General features: G+C 55.8%; 1 protein-coding gene across 2 annotated transcripts; it reads right to left on the bottom strand.

Annotated features, from left to right (window-relative positions):
• Positions 1 to 280: 280 nt before the first annotated feature.
• Positions 281 to 13,555, bottom strand: PES1 (pescadillo ribosomal biogenesis factor 1). Of its 2 annotated transcripts, none has more exons than XM_061141547.1 (15): positions 13,421 to 13,555; positions 10,702 to 10,781; positions 9,602 to 9,755; positions 8,384 to 8,493; positions 6,784 to 6,955; positions 6,610 to 6,699; positions 4,499 to 4,615; positions 4,313 to 4,387; positions 4,092 to 4,181; positions 3,818 to 3,948; positions 3,567 to 3,692; positions 3,249 to 3,433; positions 2,592 to 2,809; positions 2,288 to 2,449; positions 281 to 780 (listed from the first exon to the last, which is right to left on the bottom strand). In XM_061141547.1, exons 1-15 carry the CDS (start codon positions 13,442 to 13,444, stop codon positions 697 to 699), a joined length of 1,818 nt encoding a protein of 605 aa, XP_060997530.1. In that variant the 5' UTR covers positions 13,445 to 13,555; the 3' UTR covers positions 281 to 696. The 2 variants fall into 2 exon arrangements, with proteins under 2 accessions (XP_060997530.1, XP_060997529.1); XM_061141546.1 differs by having other exon boundaries at positions 13,407 to 13,486.
• Between the last annotated feature and the right edge of the window lie 2,622 nt (positions 13,556 to 16,177).

The following is a 16,177-nucleotide window of genomic DNA, read 5'->3' as shown; positions in this document are numbered from 1 at the left end:
CGCTTTGCCTACCAGACACCTGATACTAGTGAGTCTCTAAAATGTTGTCACTGAACCCACCACCCATGCCTGGGACAAAGGCATCAGAATTTCTACTCTCAGCTCACACGTGAGGAAGCATGTTCACAGAGGAAAGGTCTCCACGCTGGAATGTGGGGTCCACAGACATCCAGAGGGGTCTGGGCAGTGTCCGGCCCCTCTGTGAGAACCAAGGGCTGGAGCACAGGGTACAAGGTGGCCCCTCTCCAACCCCAGGGAAGCTTGTGAACACAGGATTCAGTTGGCTGCAAAACTCCAGCTGTTTATTAACAAACGCTTCCCCACCCTCTGCCCATCACACACGGGGCCAACCGAGTGTGGGGGAGGGGGTGTGGAAAGCCAGGGTGAATGGGACAGTCAGGGAGGGGCAGGTTGCACCCCCCCCCCCCCATCCCATGTCACTTGGCTCCTGGGAGACTGACGTCTGGCCAGGCAGAAGCCTCTCCTCTGTGCAGCCACCCGCAGGGAGCGCCATCCAAGGGAGGCCAGGGCTACCCTTGGGCCCAGCCAGCGAGTGTGAGCGGAGGCCAGGGCCAGCAGAGGGGGGAGAAGGACTGACAACAAAAGGTCCAGGTCCGTCACCACGCCCAGGCCCTCCGGTGCCTGCCCAGTCCTGCTGCTGTGAGCTGGCCTCGCCTGATGAGAAGCTGCTGTCACTCACAGCGCCCGCACCTTCTTGGCCTTCTTCTCCGATCTCACAGCCTCGTCGTGGGCTTTCCGCTTCTCCGCCAGTTTGTTGGCCTGCGAGGAGGATTAAGCTGTGATGGGCGGGAGGAGGGAGGGAAGGGGACTCCCCCTTCTCCTACTCAAGGCCACCCCTTAAAAGCAGAGCTTCCAGAAAAGCTAACTGGCAAATTGCCATGGGGAAAAAGTAAATCGATCCAAAGAGCCTCGGGTGAGGAACCGGGTCTTCACTCTGCCTTATGACTCTGTCACTTCACGGGCCACCAGCAAGTCAGGAGGACCGCAGGCTCCCAGGGCTGCAGGCCACTGCCCCACTGACCCGCTTCGCCTGGGAAAGCTGGGGCCTTTCAAACCTTCACCAGGAGCTGCTGGAGGGGTCGGCCTGGGGCAGTCTTTCGCCTAGGCCATTTGGCATGATCTATTTCCAAAACAGGCAGGCCTTTCCACCTGGCAATTACACGCCTAAGAATTTACCCTGCAAAGAGATACTTGGAAGTAAGGCAGAGAGGGGTCCGAGAGTGTTTTCTGAGAATGACTAGAAAAGGGCGACAGTCTAATCCTGTCAGCAGGGGCTGTATGACATACAGCAGGCACTGTACGAGGCCATGGACAGCTCACGCTAATGACAAACACAGCAGAATGATTTTTAGGCAGACCCTGGAGATATTGTAGGTTTGAGTCCACCCACCACCCCAAAAAAAGCAAGCATTACAATAAAGAGAGTCCCAAGAACTTTTTGGTTTCCCAGTGCACAAAAAAGTTCTGTTTATGCTATGCTGTTGTCTATTAAATAGTGTGTAGTAGCATCATGTCTACAGACACCATCCATACACATTCATTATAAAAGACTTCACTGCTAATAAAATACTAACCCCCACCTGAGCCTTCAGTGAACGGTAGTCTTTTTTAGTGATGGTTTTTTTTAGTGATGGTAACATCAAAGAACACTGATCACTACATTACTACAACAAATAATACTAATGAAAAAGTCCGGAATACTGTGAGAATTACCAATGTCACTGGTGACAGACACATGGAATGGGAAAATACTGGGGAAACGGTGCTAAACAGACTTGCTCCACATAGAGCTGCCACAAACCTTCCGTTTTTAACAAACACTGCATCTGTGAAGCGCAATAAAGCGAAGTGCTGTATGTATAGCACGTGCGTGTGCGCTGAGTCACTTCAGTCGTGTCCAACTCTTAGTGACCCCATGGGCTGTAGCCCACTAGGCTCCTCTGTCCATGGGATTCTCCAGGCAAGATTACTGGAGTGGGTTGCCATGCCCTCCTCCAGGTTGTATAGCATGACACACCCCCAATAACACCCATGTTATTACATGCACAAAAGAAAACTGGGGGGCTGTTACTCCAGACCACCTCAAGGGCAATGAGGGGCGAGCCACCTTCCCATCCATTCAAGTTCTGGTGTACACAGTACTGTCTTAAACTCTTTTTTGGCCCAGAGTCTGCCCAGGAGAGCTGACAGGCCTGGAAGCTCAGCTGTGAGGCCCCATCTGAGCCTCAGGTGGAGGGGGTGGGGAGCATCGGGCAGGGAGACTCACCTCGCGGATTTTGCGCCTCTTGCCGAACATGATCTTGTTGTAGAGGTACTTCTCCCGCTTCTTCATCATCATGATGGCCAGGCGCTTGGCCTCGCTCTCCTCCTCCTGGGCCAGCCGCTGCTTGTCCTCCAGCTTCACGGTGCCAGCCATCACCCTGGGCTTCTGGGGACACAGGGAGGATGCACATGGGGACAGGCTGACCCCACCCTCCACCTCCAGCCCCCTCTGGCTCCCGCCTGTCTGGCACCAAGATGGCTGTGGGGGGCTGCTTCCCAGGATGAGACCTTGGTCCACTCCCCACTACCTTCCCCTCCAGCCTCGGCTCCTCCGGGGCGGTCAGTCGGGCCTCCGTCTTCCCCTCCAGCCTCTGCTCCTCCAGGGCGGTCAGCCGAGCCTCTTCCTCCTTCTCCGAATCAGCCTCCATGTCCTCCTCCTCTTCCTCCTCCTCTTTTTCTCCCTCTTCCTCGCCATCACCTTCGTCGTCTTCCTCCTCGTCCTCCTCCTCAGATTCATTCAAGTTTCCTACAAAGAACCAAGAATTCTGCACCCTGGGGGTCTGCCCTTCCCCCTGTGGTGTGAGAACTGGCAGTGGACATTCTAGGGGCAGAGCAGGGCTGGCTCAGCCACGGCCCCCCAGCACCTCCCCCTGGGCCCAGCTGCCTTCAGCACAAACTCCAGGCTCCCCACCCCTCAGTTCTGCTGCCTCCCACGGAAACTTCCAGACCATTCTGCTCAGTTATCCTGGACATCAAGTGACACGAGAGTCCAGGACACAAACATTTCCTCCTCCTAAGCCGTGTTACTCCAAGGAGGATGTACAGGGCTTTGTGTCCCCACTGACTGCCCAGTTCTCTGGAACGTGCCCCGTAGCCAATCAGGGAAGCAGCCAGCTGAGACCCGGTAGCCGAGGCCGGCCTGGAGGAGTGTGCCCAGCCCGCCCAGTCCAGCCTCCTCCACGCACCTGGGTGCTCGCCCCGCTGCAGGGCCAGGAGCTTCAGTTTCTCCGGGGGCACATAGTCGCCTTCCTTCTCCGTCACGAAGGGTGAGAGGTGCGGGGGCAGCTGCACCCCAGGGAAGTAGTCTGCCACGGGGAGGAGGAGCCGGGCGTTCACCGAGTCAAACACCCACTGGGGCTGCACGTAGTACCTGGCGCAGGGCAGGAGCAGAGAGTGTCACGGGGCCCCCCGAGGACCTGGCTGCATCTGCAGGGCCCTGGACACAGACCTCCGCCCCCAGAAACCCAAACATGCAGAGGAAGAAGAGGGTCTCGGGGGCCTACCTGCCGATGACCGGGGTCTGCTGCCCAGGCCGGTCAACAATCTGGTGGGTGATGCCAGGGTCTGTGACGTCATAGGTGGCCCCGATGCACAGAGATTTGTCCCAGGACACAATCCCCCCGAAACTCCTACAGGCACAGGGGGAGCCCACGAGGGTCCTCAGGCACAAGCTCACCCTCCCAGGACACACCTGTTCCCTCCCCCAGGGTCCCTGGTCCAGGGCGGGACCTGGCCGGTGCAGTCAGGCCCCCACCTGATGACGAAGGCCAGGGCCTCGCGGGGCACCTCGCGGTTCAGGAAGAACTTCAGGCCCTCAAAGAGCTTCTTGTGCTTTTCCTGTGCCTCCAGCTCCTTCCTGCGGTCCTCCTCCTGCGCCGCCATCTCCTGTCGGGAGGAGGGGCTGCTCACCCTGTCGGGCCCGCCCGCACCCCCACGGGAGGCAGAGGCTGGAGACGAGCCCCTCCCCAGCTTCCTCCTACGCCCCTCAGGACCCCCGACCCGCCTCCAGAAGGCCGTGCAGTGCTCACCCCATCAGCAGGAAACTCGTCCACCTCAGCTTCCTCCTCCGCCGTGGGCACCACCACGCGGGCCAGACTGGCACTGAGGGCGGCCAGTTTCTGCGGAAAGAAGCAGGGCTGTAGAGACACTGCTTGCAGGCGGGGGAGGGGGAGCACTGGCCACTCTGGGACGGCTCTCAGTGGGTTTGGGTTCTGGGGGATGCAGGGCCGGCGCTGGAAGCCCCTCTCACCTCCAGAGAGCTCTCCGAGTCCAGGGCGTAGGTGTCCTCGCTGGTCTTCGCTTCTGTGTGGACCTGACTCTCGAGCTGGGAGGCGAGGAGGGGTCGGTCAGAGGAAGGGGAGGCCCCAGCCCCCACCTCCCTGCAGGCAGAGGCTGTGCCCCCGCCCGGTGGGGAGAAGGCGAGGGCAGGGCCTACCTTGGGCGGGTAGTGCAGGTTGAGAGACTGGTAGAGGCGGAAGTTGACGAAGCCCAGCAGGGTGGTGTAGAACTCGGTAAACGTGGCCATGACCCTGTAGTCCACGTCTGTCGGGTGCTGTGGATACAGCGGGCGTGGAGGCAGCGTCAGTGCAGGGAGCACATGGACAGCCACCCGGGCGGGGGCGCTGGCTGCCCGAGGACCAGGAGGGCCCTTGGGGCCGCCCTGCCTTCAGAGCTCGGCCCCTTGGGCAGAGTCCAGGGGGTCCCCACCCAGGAGCATCCTGGGCACCAGTCAGGCTCTGGACAAGGGTCCCAAGGGCTGTCCTGGAGACCAGAGCCAGATCCCCGCTAGTGGTGAGAAAGGAAAACCTTTGCCTTGAGGTGCCCAGGACTGCTGATGCCCACTGCCCCCTCCTCACTCTGCAGGTCAGACTTCCATCCCTGCAGAGGCTGCTCACGCCTGCTCCACCGCTCAGCTCACAATTTTCATTTACTGTCTCCCCTGGGGCTAGCCCACGAGCACCTGGGGGCCCGGATGGGCGAGGTGGCCCTGGAACAGCCCACCTGCCTGGATGGGGACAGCTGGGGCAGTGGGCAGAGGGCACACTGCACCTACAAGCCCTGGCGGGACCTTTGGGGCCAACACTCAGAATCTAACCCTGCCTCAGGCCCAAACCAGAGACAAAGGCACAGCCTGAGGGCCCAGGACGGGCTGGGCAGCCGCCTGGCCCAGCCTCAGGGTGCTCTTGAGAAATGCTGCCTGCCTGGGCAAAAACAGAGCACAGTCCCACCTGTCCCCCACGTTGATACCTCGGTTCTTCCAGAGGCCTGGGGGCATGTGAGCAGTGACTCCCCCACGACCCAGCAGCGCCCTGAACCCCACTACCTGCCTGGGTCCTGCTGCTGGGAGCCCAGCACTGGCTGTGCAGGGGCAGAGCGGGAGGAGGAGGGGGCACATGAGGGCCTCAGCTCTGACCCAGCCCGGGTCCCCCATCCTCCTGCTGGGAGGAGGCAGCGGGAGTGCGCTGGTCAGAGGAAGGAGAAAGGGGCGGCCCGTGCCCTCCCCCGCGCCTCCAGGGCCAGCTGTGTGGAGGCCAGCCACCATAGGGCCCTATTCACCCCAGCGGGACAGACAAAGGCCAGTCTGAGCAGTGCGGGGGTGGGACATCAGAGAGCAGGAAGGAGAGGGAGGGCTGGAGAAGGAGGGCAGGCGGGCAGGAAGGACGGGGAGAGGAGGGATGGGGCAAGGAGGGACGGGGCAGGGAATAAACAAAGAGCATGGACTCACACATGCCGGCCCCCAGAGCAGACACAGGGGCTGCTGGGGGCCAAGCACCTCTCACCCACGGAGGCTGCCACCAATCCCCACTGCGGGGCCTCAGAGGGCTTCCGGCCCGTGGCTCCCCAGCCCAGCCCAGCGTAAGGAGTAGGGAGGGGCCCAGCGGAGCCCGACTATGCACTCACTCCCGCTGGAGCACCCACTCCCCGGGCAGCGAAGCCGCCACCTAGCCAGGTCTCTGCTGAAGGCAGCAGTTTCCACTCAGGGCATGAGCATGAAGCGGAGCTGACGTAGGCCCACCACAGGAGAAATCAGCTGTGACCCTGTGGGGCTGACAACCCCCATCTGGAGGTCAAGTCAGCATTTCTCTTCATGGATCCTGCCCCAAACCCCCCCACAGTCTAAAAGACAGAGAAAGCTGGGTGAGGACCCAGCGGGATGGAGGCAGGCTGGGCTCTGCGTGCACACAGGCACGCTCCTCCCGGCCGCTGCTCACTCTTCCTTCCTCGACCCCTGAGGACTGGGCACTGGGAAAGCTCTTCTCCCTCAAACTCTCAGGACAGAGGTTCAGAAGTGCAGGCGCCTTATTAAACGTGCGAGGTAGGAGAACCCGTCCAAGGCCAACCAGCCAGCAGGTACGCCAGCCAGGCTGGCTCAGGCTCCTGTTACCACACACTCCCCCGACCCTCGCCACACCCGGCCGGCACTCAGGACCCCAGCTGGTTCTGCAGGACAGGACGATCCCCTCTCCGCCCACCCTCTCATCTCCGGCTAGGAACCGGAGAGGAAGCCACGGCCCCGCACAAACCCCTCCCGGGGGAAACACTCACATCGTGGGAGAAGGTATAGGGAGTGATCCACACGATCGGCTGGCCCAGCACTTCGGCCTGGTAGTAGATGCCTTTGATGGACAGGAAGACCTGCGGAGGAGGAGCGGACGGCGGCGTGTGAGGCCCGCGGCAGGGGGCCGGGGGGCGGGGCCCCACCGGAGGCCCAGGGCTCACCTTGCGCAGGGCGCGGGCGGCGATGACGTAGTGCATGAACTCCACGGCCAGCCGGCGGCAGAGCTGGATCGTGTGCACGTGGCACTTGCCAGTCCGCGGGAAGGTGGAGAAGAGGAAGCACATGGACAGGGCGTCGTCCAGGTCCCGCAGCGCGTCGATGAACGTGGGGTACCTGCGCAGCCAGGGGGCGCAGCGCTCACGAGGCCGCTCCGCCTGGTCTCCCGGGGGCCTCCGACCCCGCTGCTCCCACCCGTCAGCCACCCCAGAGGCCCCGTTCCCGTGCCAGGCCCAGCCAGGCCACCACCATCTCCTGGACAGGGAGCCGGGCCACGCCCTGGGGGCCTGGGCAGCACCGGCTTCCCCGTGGCCTTGGGAGGCTCTGCGGAACTAGGACGAGCCCGCTTAGCTCCAAGGGTCGGGAGGGAAGGCCAGGTCCTCAGACACGGCGCGAGACAGAAGAAAGGCCTGCGGGGGCCTCTCGCGAGACAACAGGAGAGACGCTCGGCTTCTGGGTTCAGAGGCCCCCCGAGCCTCGGTCAGCCCCTCGGATGTTTCCAAGTCTCCTCCTCTCCACCTCACAGACCACCCCAACCACCGAGCCCTTCCTAGAAGCACCAGCGGCCATTCATTCTTGAGCAACGGCCGAGGAGTGGGCGACGCAGAACAGGAGCGCCATCACACTGCCACATGGTGTGTGCGTGAATCCAGACACTTGCTTTTTTCTTGTGCACCTTTTTTTTTTTTTCATTTCTTCCACAGGACAGCCGTGTCACACTCGCCAGCTCTGTGTTAGCGGAGGACCTGCTCGGAGCAGGCCCTCTTCTTGGGCCGCCCAGCTTGCGGCTGCAGGGCTGGGGGTGAGAACGCCTGCCGTGGAGCTCCCAGGCCGGGGCTGTTGCTCAGCTGGCTGGCCCGGGGCTGGTCCGGCTAATTAGACCAAGTCCATCCAGGCCGGAGCTGAGCGCTCCTGGGCAAACAGTCCCCAAGAGAAAGACAGGCATGCAGGCAGCCCCGAGTTTCTGAATCTCACCACTGCCGCCACTTTGGGCCAGGCTGTTCTGGGCGGTGGGGGCTGTGCTGTGTGCCATAGGGGGCTGGGCAGCATCTGTGGCCCCTAAATACTACGAGACCCCTCTGCCATCCTAGTCACGAGAACCAGAAGTGTCTCCAGACACTACCAAGCGTCCTCCGATTGAGTCAGTGACGGAGGGGGACCATGGAGAAGGATGGGCAAGAAATAGCTGACGGCAGGTGCCAGCCACACTTCCAGGGCTGACCGTGCAAGCCCGTGCACCCCCAGACTGGCTCTCTCTCACCACAGGGCCTTTGCACTGTTCGCTCTTCCTGAACTACACTCCCCCTGGCTGTCTCAAAGGTCTGCCCTCAGACACCTCCTCTGACCAGCCTGTAACTCACGTGTGTCCTCCAGTTCCCTTTGTGGAGAGCATCCCTCATGGCATTTGTGTGGACTTGTAACCATTAGAACAACATGGAGTTGTTTCCTGGTCTGCTTCCTTCAAGAGGAGGCCAGCTCTGTGGGTGGGGTCTTGGCCGTGTTCCCCACTGTACCCCCAGTGCCAGATCACAGCCCATAGCTCACCGCTCCTTGACAATGTGGTCGAGCTTATAGTTGGGCTTGTTGTCCTTCAGACGCTCCACCGTGTTCCACTCACTCTTCCCATAGGCCTTCCGCAGCTTCCGGACGAATACCTGGGGGATGAGGAGGAGACCGCTGATGTGGGGCCAGGGGATCCTGGGCACCCCTTCTGTGTGGGAGGGATGCTTGGCTTTGGGGGGACTCCCGAGGCCTCCAGAAGCCGACCACGGCTGTCTGACGGCACCATCTGCCCCCTCGGCCACCTCCAGGGAGCAGTGAACCCAACCCAGCACACCACACTGTGGACAGGTGAACGGCGATCAGCACTCAGACATGCTGACATGGAAGTTTAACATTTTCAGGCCTATTCTCCAACTGAGAAGTGAGGCAGGTCGGGGCCAGGAGGTTAGGCCAGAAACACCAGCCTGTGTGTCCGTAAAAATGAACCATGGGCCCACGTGTGGGGCTGGGCCACAGGAGAAAACACGGTTGAGGTCAATGGTGGCCCCGGGAATCCTCTTAACTGACCAGCTGACGCCCTCCAAGCACGTCAGGGCGGGCCTGTCCTCTGTGCTCCCCAGATGCTCGGAGGCCCCCTCCGCTGTGGTCGTGAGCAGTGACCAGTCCCACGAGGGGCGCAGTGTTGTGAACTAAGGAGGCCGCAAACCCCAGCTGCACCTCGGTGGGCTCTGGGGAGAGGGCCACCAGCAGCTGCACCCCTCGGCCTGGCCCTGTCACTCGGCAAAGGCTACAGTACCAGCAGTCTACTTCCAATTATTTGCATTTGGGGTAATTAGATCTCTACTTTCCCTGTGGTATTTAAGCACTTTAATGGTTTCTATTTGCGGAATGAAAAGCCTGATCTCCTGGGAGCGATTTCAGAAAGAACCGGAATCAGATGGGTTTCTTTGGGCAGAAAATACACCAGAGAGACCCCGAAAGACTACAATCTTTGCTTCACAGGCAATTAATTTACTTTTCCCCCAAAGAACTAGGGGAAAGGTATGACAAGTGAAGTGTTAATCACTGGCCAGGTTCTGTGTAAATGATTTCCACACAGAAAGAGCTCAGTGAATTCCCCCAACACAATTTGGAGGCAGAATTACCTTACCCTTTGTAGAGACTCGCTCCCAGAGATCAAACAACCTGCCTGAGATCAGTGTTAGCCGGTCTCCATAGAGCTGGGTAGGGCCCCCTGCAGGCCCCGGAGCCGGGCCTCACCTTGTACTCCCGGAACTTGTTGACGATGGGTTCGTGGAGGAGGAACTTGATATCTTTGATGAGGTAAAAGGTGCGGGCCGCCGTGGAGCCCTTGTTAACCTTCTTCTTGTGTTTGGGTTCATGGGGATAAATGCCTTTCAGGATGCACAGCCGCCTGGAAGACAAATGCCATTCCTTCTATCAGCAAACATGCTGAGCACTGGCCATGCTGGGCCTGGAAAACCACAGAGAACCGAGACCACAGGAGCCCTGCCCTCGGGAAAGCTCACATCCTCAGGTAGCAGCCTGACCGTCACATGTTCCTGAAAAACACATGCAAGATGTCCCAAGCACCAGAAAGGAGACTAGCAGGAATATGGACAGAGGCCAACTCCAGGTACCTCTTTCAGCAAGGGGAGTCAGGAAAGGCCTTGCTGAGAAATCAGTGTTTCAGCCACATACAGGTATACCTTGTTTTATTGCATTTCATTCACTGCACTTCACATATATAGCTTAGCTTTTTTTTTTTTTTAACAAACTGGAGGTTTGAGCAACCCTGCATTCAGCAAGTCTGTCAGAGCCAACATCTGCTCACTTCATGCCTATGAAACATTCCGCTAATTCTCACAATATTTCAAACCTTTTCCTCATTATTATATTTGCTACGGTGATCTGTGATTAGTGATCTATGACGATGCTGTTACAATCAACTTTAGGGTACCACACATCACACTGGTCTAAGATGATTAACTTAATCAATAAATGCTGTGTATTCTGACTGTTCCACCCGACTGGCTACTGCCCAGTCTCTCTCCCTCTCCCCAGATCTCCTTACTCCCTGGGACACAGCATTGATATTAGGTCAATAAATAACCCTACAATGGCCTCTAAGTGTTTCAGTGGAAGGAAGAATCCCAGGTCTCTCACTTTAAATCAAAAGCTAGAAACGATTAAGCTAAGGGAGAAAGGGGTGTTGAAACCTGAGACAGGTCAAAAGCTAGGCTTCTTACACCGTAGTCACTCAAGTTGTGAATGCAAAAGAAAAGCCCTTGAGGGAAATTCGAAGAGCTACTCCAGTGAACACTTAAATGATAAGAAGGCAAAACGATCTTACTGCTCACCTGAAGTCGGCCAGGCTCAGCTGCAGCTTCTTCCGGGCTTTGTTTCGGGTGATGTAGTTGGTGGCAGAACCCCGTTCATACTTGGGGAGGAAAATCAATTCTCCATTAGCAATGGCTGCAGTGATGGACAGCCACTTCTGGACATTCCTCATGCATTGGTGACCATTGCTGTCGATTCATGGCCAAGAGGCCATGGGGAGGAAGTGTGCCTGCACCGTCTTCACAGCAGTCAACACGGAGGACACACACATCTGTGTGATGTGGGCATTGTGAGGTTGCTGTGGATCAGGTGCTATGCCAAGCCCTAGCAGTAGCTCTAAGTATCGACCATGATGACTACTGACTTGCACACGTTACTTCATTTAATCCCCACAACACTGTGAGGTGGGTGCCATTAAAATTCTCATTTCACAAGGGGGGAAAACAGGCTCAGAAAAATAACCCGCCAGGGTCACACAGCTTTCTAAGAGCTGAGGCTGCATTCAGACCTAGGTCCAAGCCCAAAGCCTGAGTGCCTCATCCACTAAGCCAGGGTTCTCAACTTCTTTTTCATTATAACCACCCTTTCCACCACTGGAGGCCTTGTTAGGCCTCTTCTCCCGTTTCATCACCCTCTCTCACAGCCTCCCAAAATGTTAACACCATAGATATACTACAGCTCTCTTTGTGTAATGTGGTCCTTCAGAGGGACACACATCATTGTAATATCTACCATGTCCCCCAACCAACTCCTGTTCCGTTGGAGATGACACTGTCTGGTTGAAAATGCACACTCTAAGCCACACAGCCTCTCTCCTTCCCCTCATTCATTCACTCAGCAAACAATCACAAAACCTCTACGATGTTCCAAGTGTTCATTTGGCTAGATGCTAGGAGGGTAATAAAAGACAAAAGACCTGGTCTCTACCTGCCCCTGAAGACCACACGGTCTTGTGCAACCACCTGGATGTGTGCAGCGCTGGATGCTGCCTCACAGTCACGGCTCTGAATCCCGATCGGGCAGCAGCACACTGAACCAGCTCCCTGCAAAGTAACCAAGCACATCCTTCCCCAGCTAGGTCACCCGCTGGAATAAGACAGCACAGGCCTCCATGGGCAGGTCCAGCTCCAAAGGGATAAACCCGTACCCTCCTGAGGGTATGTTATGAACAACCCCACAGTCACAAAACATGCCCCGCCTTCATTCGTACCTTTCAGACGTTTATTACCCATCTACTGGGGATCAGGCCCATGCCAAATCCCGGGGACACAAAGATGACTTTCTGCTTTTGTTAAAACTGTTTTCCACTGCCCTATGCCACTCTGTCACCATTCTTATCCTTTCAAATCTTAAGGAGATTAATCAAAGATAACTGGGATGACTTTTCTCCCCGGGTGTACAAGGGGATGGATTCTGCACTTGGGGCTGTTAGGTGTTACTGGCACCTAGCAGGTAAGAGGTCAGGAACGCTGCTAAACATCCTAGAAACACACAGCATAACCCTCCCCACAATAGTTATCTGGCTCAAAATGTCAAAACAGTTGTGAAACTCAGCTTTAAAACTGTCACGATCCACTGACATGTCTGTATCTGTGTCTCAAGCTCAGGTTTGCTATCCTGTATCTTTATAACTCCAATTGTGAGCACTTTCTGGGTACTCAATAGCCAGCTGGGTTTAAAAAAAAATTGGCAGTCAGGACCTGCCTGGGTGGTCCAGTGGTTAAGGCTCCACACTCCCAACGCAGGGGGCCCAGGTTCGATCCCTGGTCAGGGGACTAGATCCCACATGCAACTAAGAGTTCACATGCTGCAACTAAAGATACCACATCCTATAAAGATGATTCCTCAAGCTGCAACTGAGACCAGGTCAAACAAACAACAAATCAGCAGTAAAAACTTTCGAGTTGAAAGTAACAATTGAGGCAACTATATCTTCCTCATCCCCTCTAATCTCTTCCTACCACCAAGACAATTCTCCCTACAGCGAAAAGAACAACTCCTTGAAAGATGAATCACGTTCTCTCTCTTTAGTTGATTCTTACTGCAATTTGAATAAAATCCAGTTTCTTGTGTCTGACAGCCTTGCATGACCCAGTCCCTGTCCAACCCCAACTTCACTAGATGCCACTCTTCCCTTGGTTTAACTTATTCTCCGGCCATCCTGATATCATTTGATTTCTTGCACACAATAAGCCCTTTCCACCTAAGGACCTTGGCACTTAGATTTCCCCCTGCCAGGCTTGTTTGTGACCATTTTATTTGGTTGTTTACTTTAGTGTCCAACTTCCCCACAAGAAACTGAGCTCTGGGAATGCAGAGACCACATCTGGTTGTTTATGTCTCCATCCCCAATGTCTAGAACAAGGCCTGATTCAACAGAAAAGGGAGCCACTAGTCTTAGAGACGATGAACTCGACAAAATGGTGAGCTCTACATTAGGCTCATCACTTTCAGTAATGAGTTGTCCTCCAGCTCGGCCTGTTTTGGGGTGGAGCTTTGCCTGGTAACCTCAACTCTCTTTCACAGCTCTACCCCAGGTTTCTTTTTCATATTTCACAGCGAGTACTGCCGTCCCGGCCCATCATTTGATCCCTTCTGGCTGTTGTCTCCTGTCGTGTTGATCCCAGCCGCTTCTGCACCCACGAGGGTCCAAGGCCGGGGAATCCCCAGGCTCCATCGCTCCCGTCTCCCACCTCCTGGGGCAGCCCAAGCCCCCTGCCCCGACCTCTCGCCCATCACCTTCTTCTTCTCCAGGCCTCCCATGGCTCCACGCTGGATGGCCTGCAGGCGCTGCGCGGACAGACGCCGCCGCTTCCTTCCACATGTGCCCCGAGTAGGGCCCCGAGGCCCCCACGCCGCCGGCCTGCGCGAGCTGCCCAATGAGGTGCCTGAGAGAATCTAGGGAAAGATGGGCCATTTCTCCTCGAGATTTATAACTAAACCGTCTGAGGAAAATCTCTGAGACTGATCTTTCGGGCTCTTTCCCATCTATGAGCCTCTTACAGACATTTTTAATGTTTAGGCAAAGGCGGATATTCGGGCATTTTTATAATCATCCTGATGACAGGCGCATGACGTATAGAGCCCCGTTGCATGTTGGGATGGAAGGGGGCGGAAGCCTTAAAGGCGGCGCAGCGCCTTCTGGGATGCAGAGGGGAACCGCGTTCTTTGGTGAGGGAGCGGGTTACGTTGTTATGGTAACGGTTGCTGGGCGCCGTCGGAATTAGTCTAGGTTGTCTGAGAGGCCTTCTGGGCGGTAAATGAGGCTGCTCTCTCTTCGCTATTGGCCATTGGCTTTGCCTGGTGTCCATTGGCTGTTACCGGGGGTACGTAGAGCACAAGACGACTTTTTTCCTCACAGAAGTGGAGAGATTCGAGAGGCCGCTTAAACTTTCTGAGCCTTAGCAGAGGGTTGAAAAATGACGAAATGCCAAGCAGAGTTACAAAACTCGTGTTCTGTATATTTTAAATGACCATTTAGGGCCCTCCCTGGTGGTCCGCTTGTTAAGACGCCACAATTCCTCACCGGGCGCGGGTTCGATCCCTGGTCGAGGAGCTAAGATCCCGTATGCCACGGGCTCGGTAGTCGTGGTGTATGGGCTTAGTTGTTTCGCAGCATGTGGGATCTCCCAGGATCAGGGATAGAACCCGTGTCTCCTGCATTGGCAGGCGGTTCCTTACCACTGGGCCCCCAGGGAAACCCTAATAAATACTTTTAATTAAAGCTAAAATAAAGTAATGGAGAAGGAAATGGCAACCCACTCCAGTACTCCTGGAAAATTCCATGGATGGAGGAGCCTGGTAGGCTACAGTCCATGGGGTCGCAAACAGTTGGACACGACTGAGCGACTTCACTTTCTTTCTATAGTTCCTTTTGGTGAAGGAAATGGCAACCCACTCCAGTGTTCTTGCCTGGAGAATCCCATGGGCAGAGGGGCCTGGTGGGCTGCAGTCTATGGGGTTGCAAAGAGTCAGACACAACTAAGCAACTAACACACACACACAAAGTAAAAACCTAGTTATTCTACAAACAGCCAAAAATGAACGAAAACTGGATAGGAGAAGGTGACTCAAAGACTTTGCAGGAACTTGCCAGACGGGTGTGAGGAAAACCAGAGTCATGTGGTGCTCACAGCAGAAGACTGAGGAGTGTTCCAGAAACAGCGTAGGAGAGAGGGAAGGATGGCAGAGATTGGCACCACCATGAAGGCTCTAAAGGGTGCTGAGGTGGCGGTCTCTGTCACAAGTGTGTGTTAGTTGCTCAGTTCTATCCAGCTCTTTTCGACCCTTTGGATTATAGCCCACCAGACTCCTCTGTCCATGGGATTCTCCAGGCAAGACTGTTGGAGTGGATTGCCATGCCCTCCTCCAAGGGATCTTCCCCACCCAGGAATTAAACCCATCTCCTGTGTCTCCTGCATTGCAAGCGGATTCTTTACCTGCTGAGCCATCAGGGAAGCCCAGTCTCTATCACATCTCTGTTTAATCAGTCTGATAATTGCAGAAACTGGATTGATTATGGAGAATGACTGTAGATTACTATGTACTCAACCAAGTAATAGCCCTGATCACAATTGCTGTGCTTGAAATTGTTTCATTGCTAAAGCAAATTAGCAAGAATACTGGAGCGGGTTGTCATTCCCTTCTCCAGGGGATCTTCCCCACACAGGGATCAAACCTGGGTCTCCTGCATTGGCAGGTGGATTCTTTACTGACTGAGCCAGCAGGAAGCCCTAGGTATATGGTTTCCTGAAATTGATTAAGCAAGTGCATTCTTTTCCATCCACTTAGAAAAGAGGATCAGAGACTTCCCTGGCAGTCCAGTGGTTAAGACTCCATGCTTCCATTGCAGGAGGTAGGTTCGATCCCAGGTTGGGGAACTAAGATCCTGCATACCTTGAGGCCAAAAAAAAAAGAGAATCAGAAACTGTTCTCATTCTCATGGAACTGACAGTAATATTCGTCTAGCTTTACGTTGGGGCTATGTTTACTCTCCTGCTTTCCATCATAATATTAGTCTGAGGAGATCTGGATCATGGGGACAGCCCACAGATGTTACACTGATCTGTTATATTGATATCATGCTGATCAGGCAGGGTAAGTGAAGACAGGGCTCTGAAGCAGCTCCTGCCTGCAGAGCAAACAGTGCCCTGCTTGGACCATCTGATCCAGCCGACACTGTGGTGTTGGTGGAGCCAGTGGAGGGAAGGATGCAGTATGAAGCTTATGGCAAGCCCCAGTGCGTGAATCACAAGGCAGAACTCTGGAATTCTCTGCAGATCATGCCATCTACTGCAGAGAAGTGTACACCATTGAAGAAAGCCCTCCTGGCTTGTCACTGAGCCCTGGTCAAAAACAGCTGGGCTTTGGGAACCAAGTGCAGAACTGCCAAACATGAGTTGGGTTATTTTGGACCAAGGAATAAAACTAAATGGATCCGGCAGCAGTCCATTTAAACTTGCAAAATGAAGCATAAAGTTATTCTGAAAGGGCTGG

Source organism: Dama dama, chromosome 5, assembly GCF_033118175.1.
Source record: "Dama dama isolate Ldn47 chromosome 5, ASM3311817v1, whole genome shotgun sequence".
NCBI lineage: Eukaryota > Metazoa > Chordata > Mammalia > Artiodactyla > Cervidae > Dama > Dama dama.
Note: the sequence above shows the minus strand (reverse complement) of the source record. Positions and strands in the feature narration are given on the sequence as shown.

Coding starts and splice junctions, on each gene's coding strand:
- PES1 (XM_061141547.1), bottom strand. CDS start 13,444: ATGGGAGGCCTGGAGAAGAAGAAG. Junction 10,782..13,420: donor GAGGCCTGGAGAAGAAGAAG/GTGATGGGCGAG, acceptor TTCCTCCCCAAG/TATGAACGGGGTTCTGCCAC. Junction 4,616..6,609: donor CCTATACCTTCTCCCACGAT/GTGAGTGTTTCC, acceptor CTGTATCCACAG/CACCCGACAGACGTGGACTA.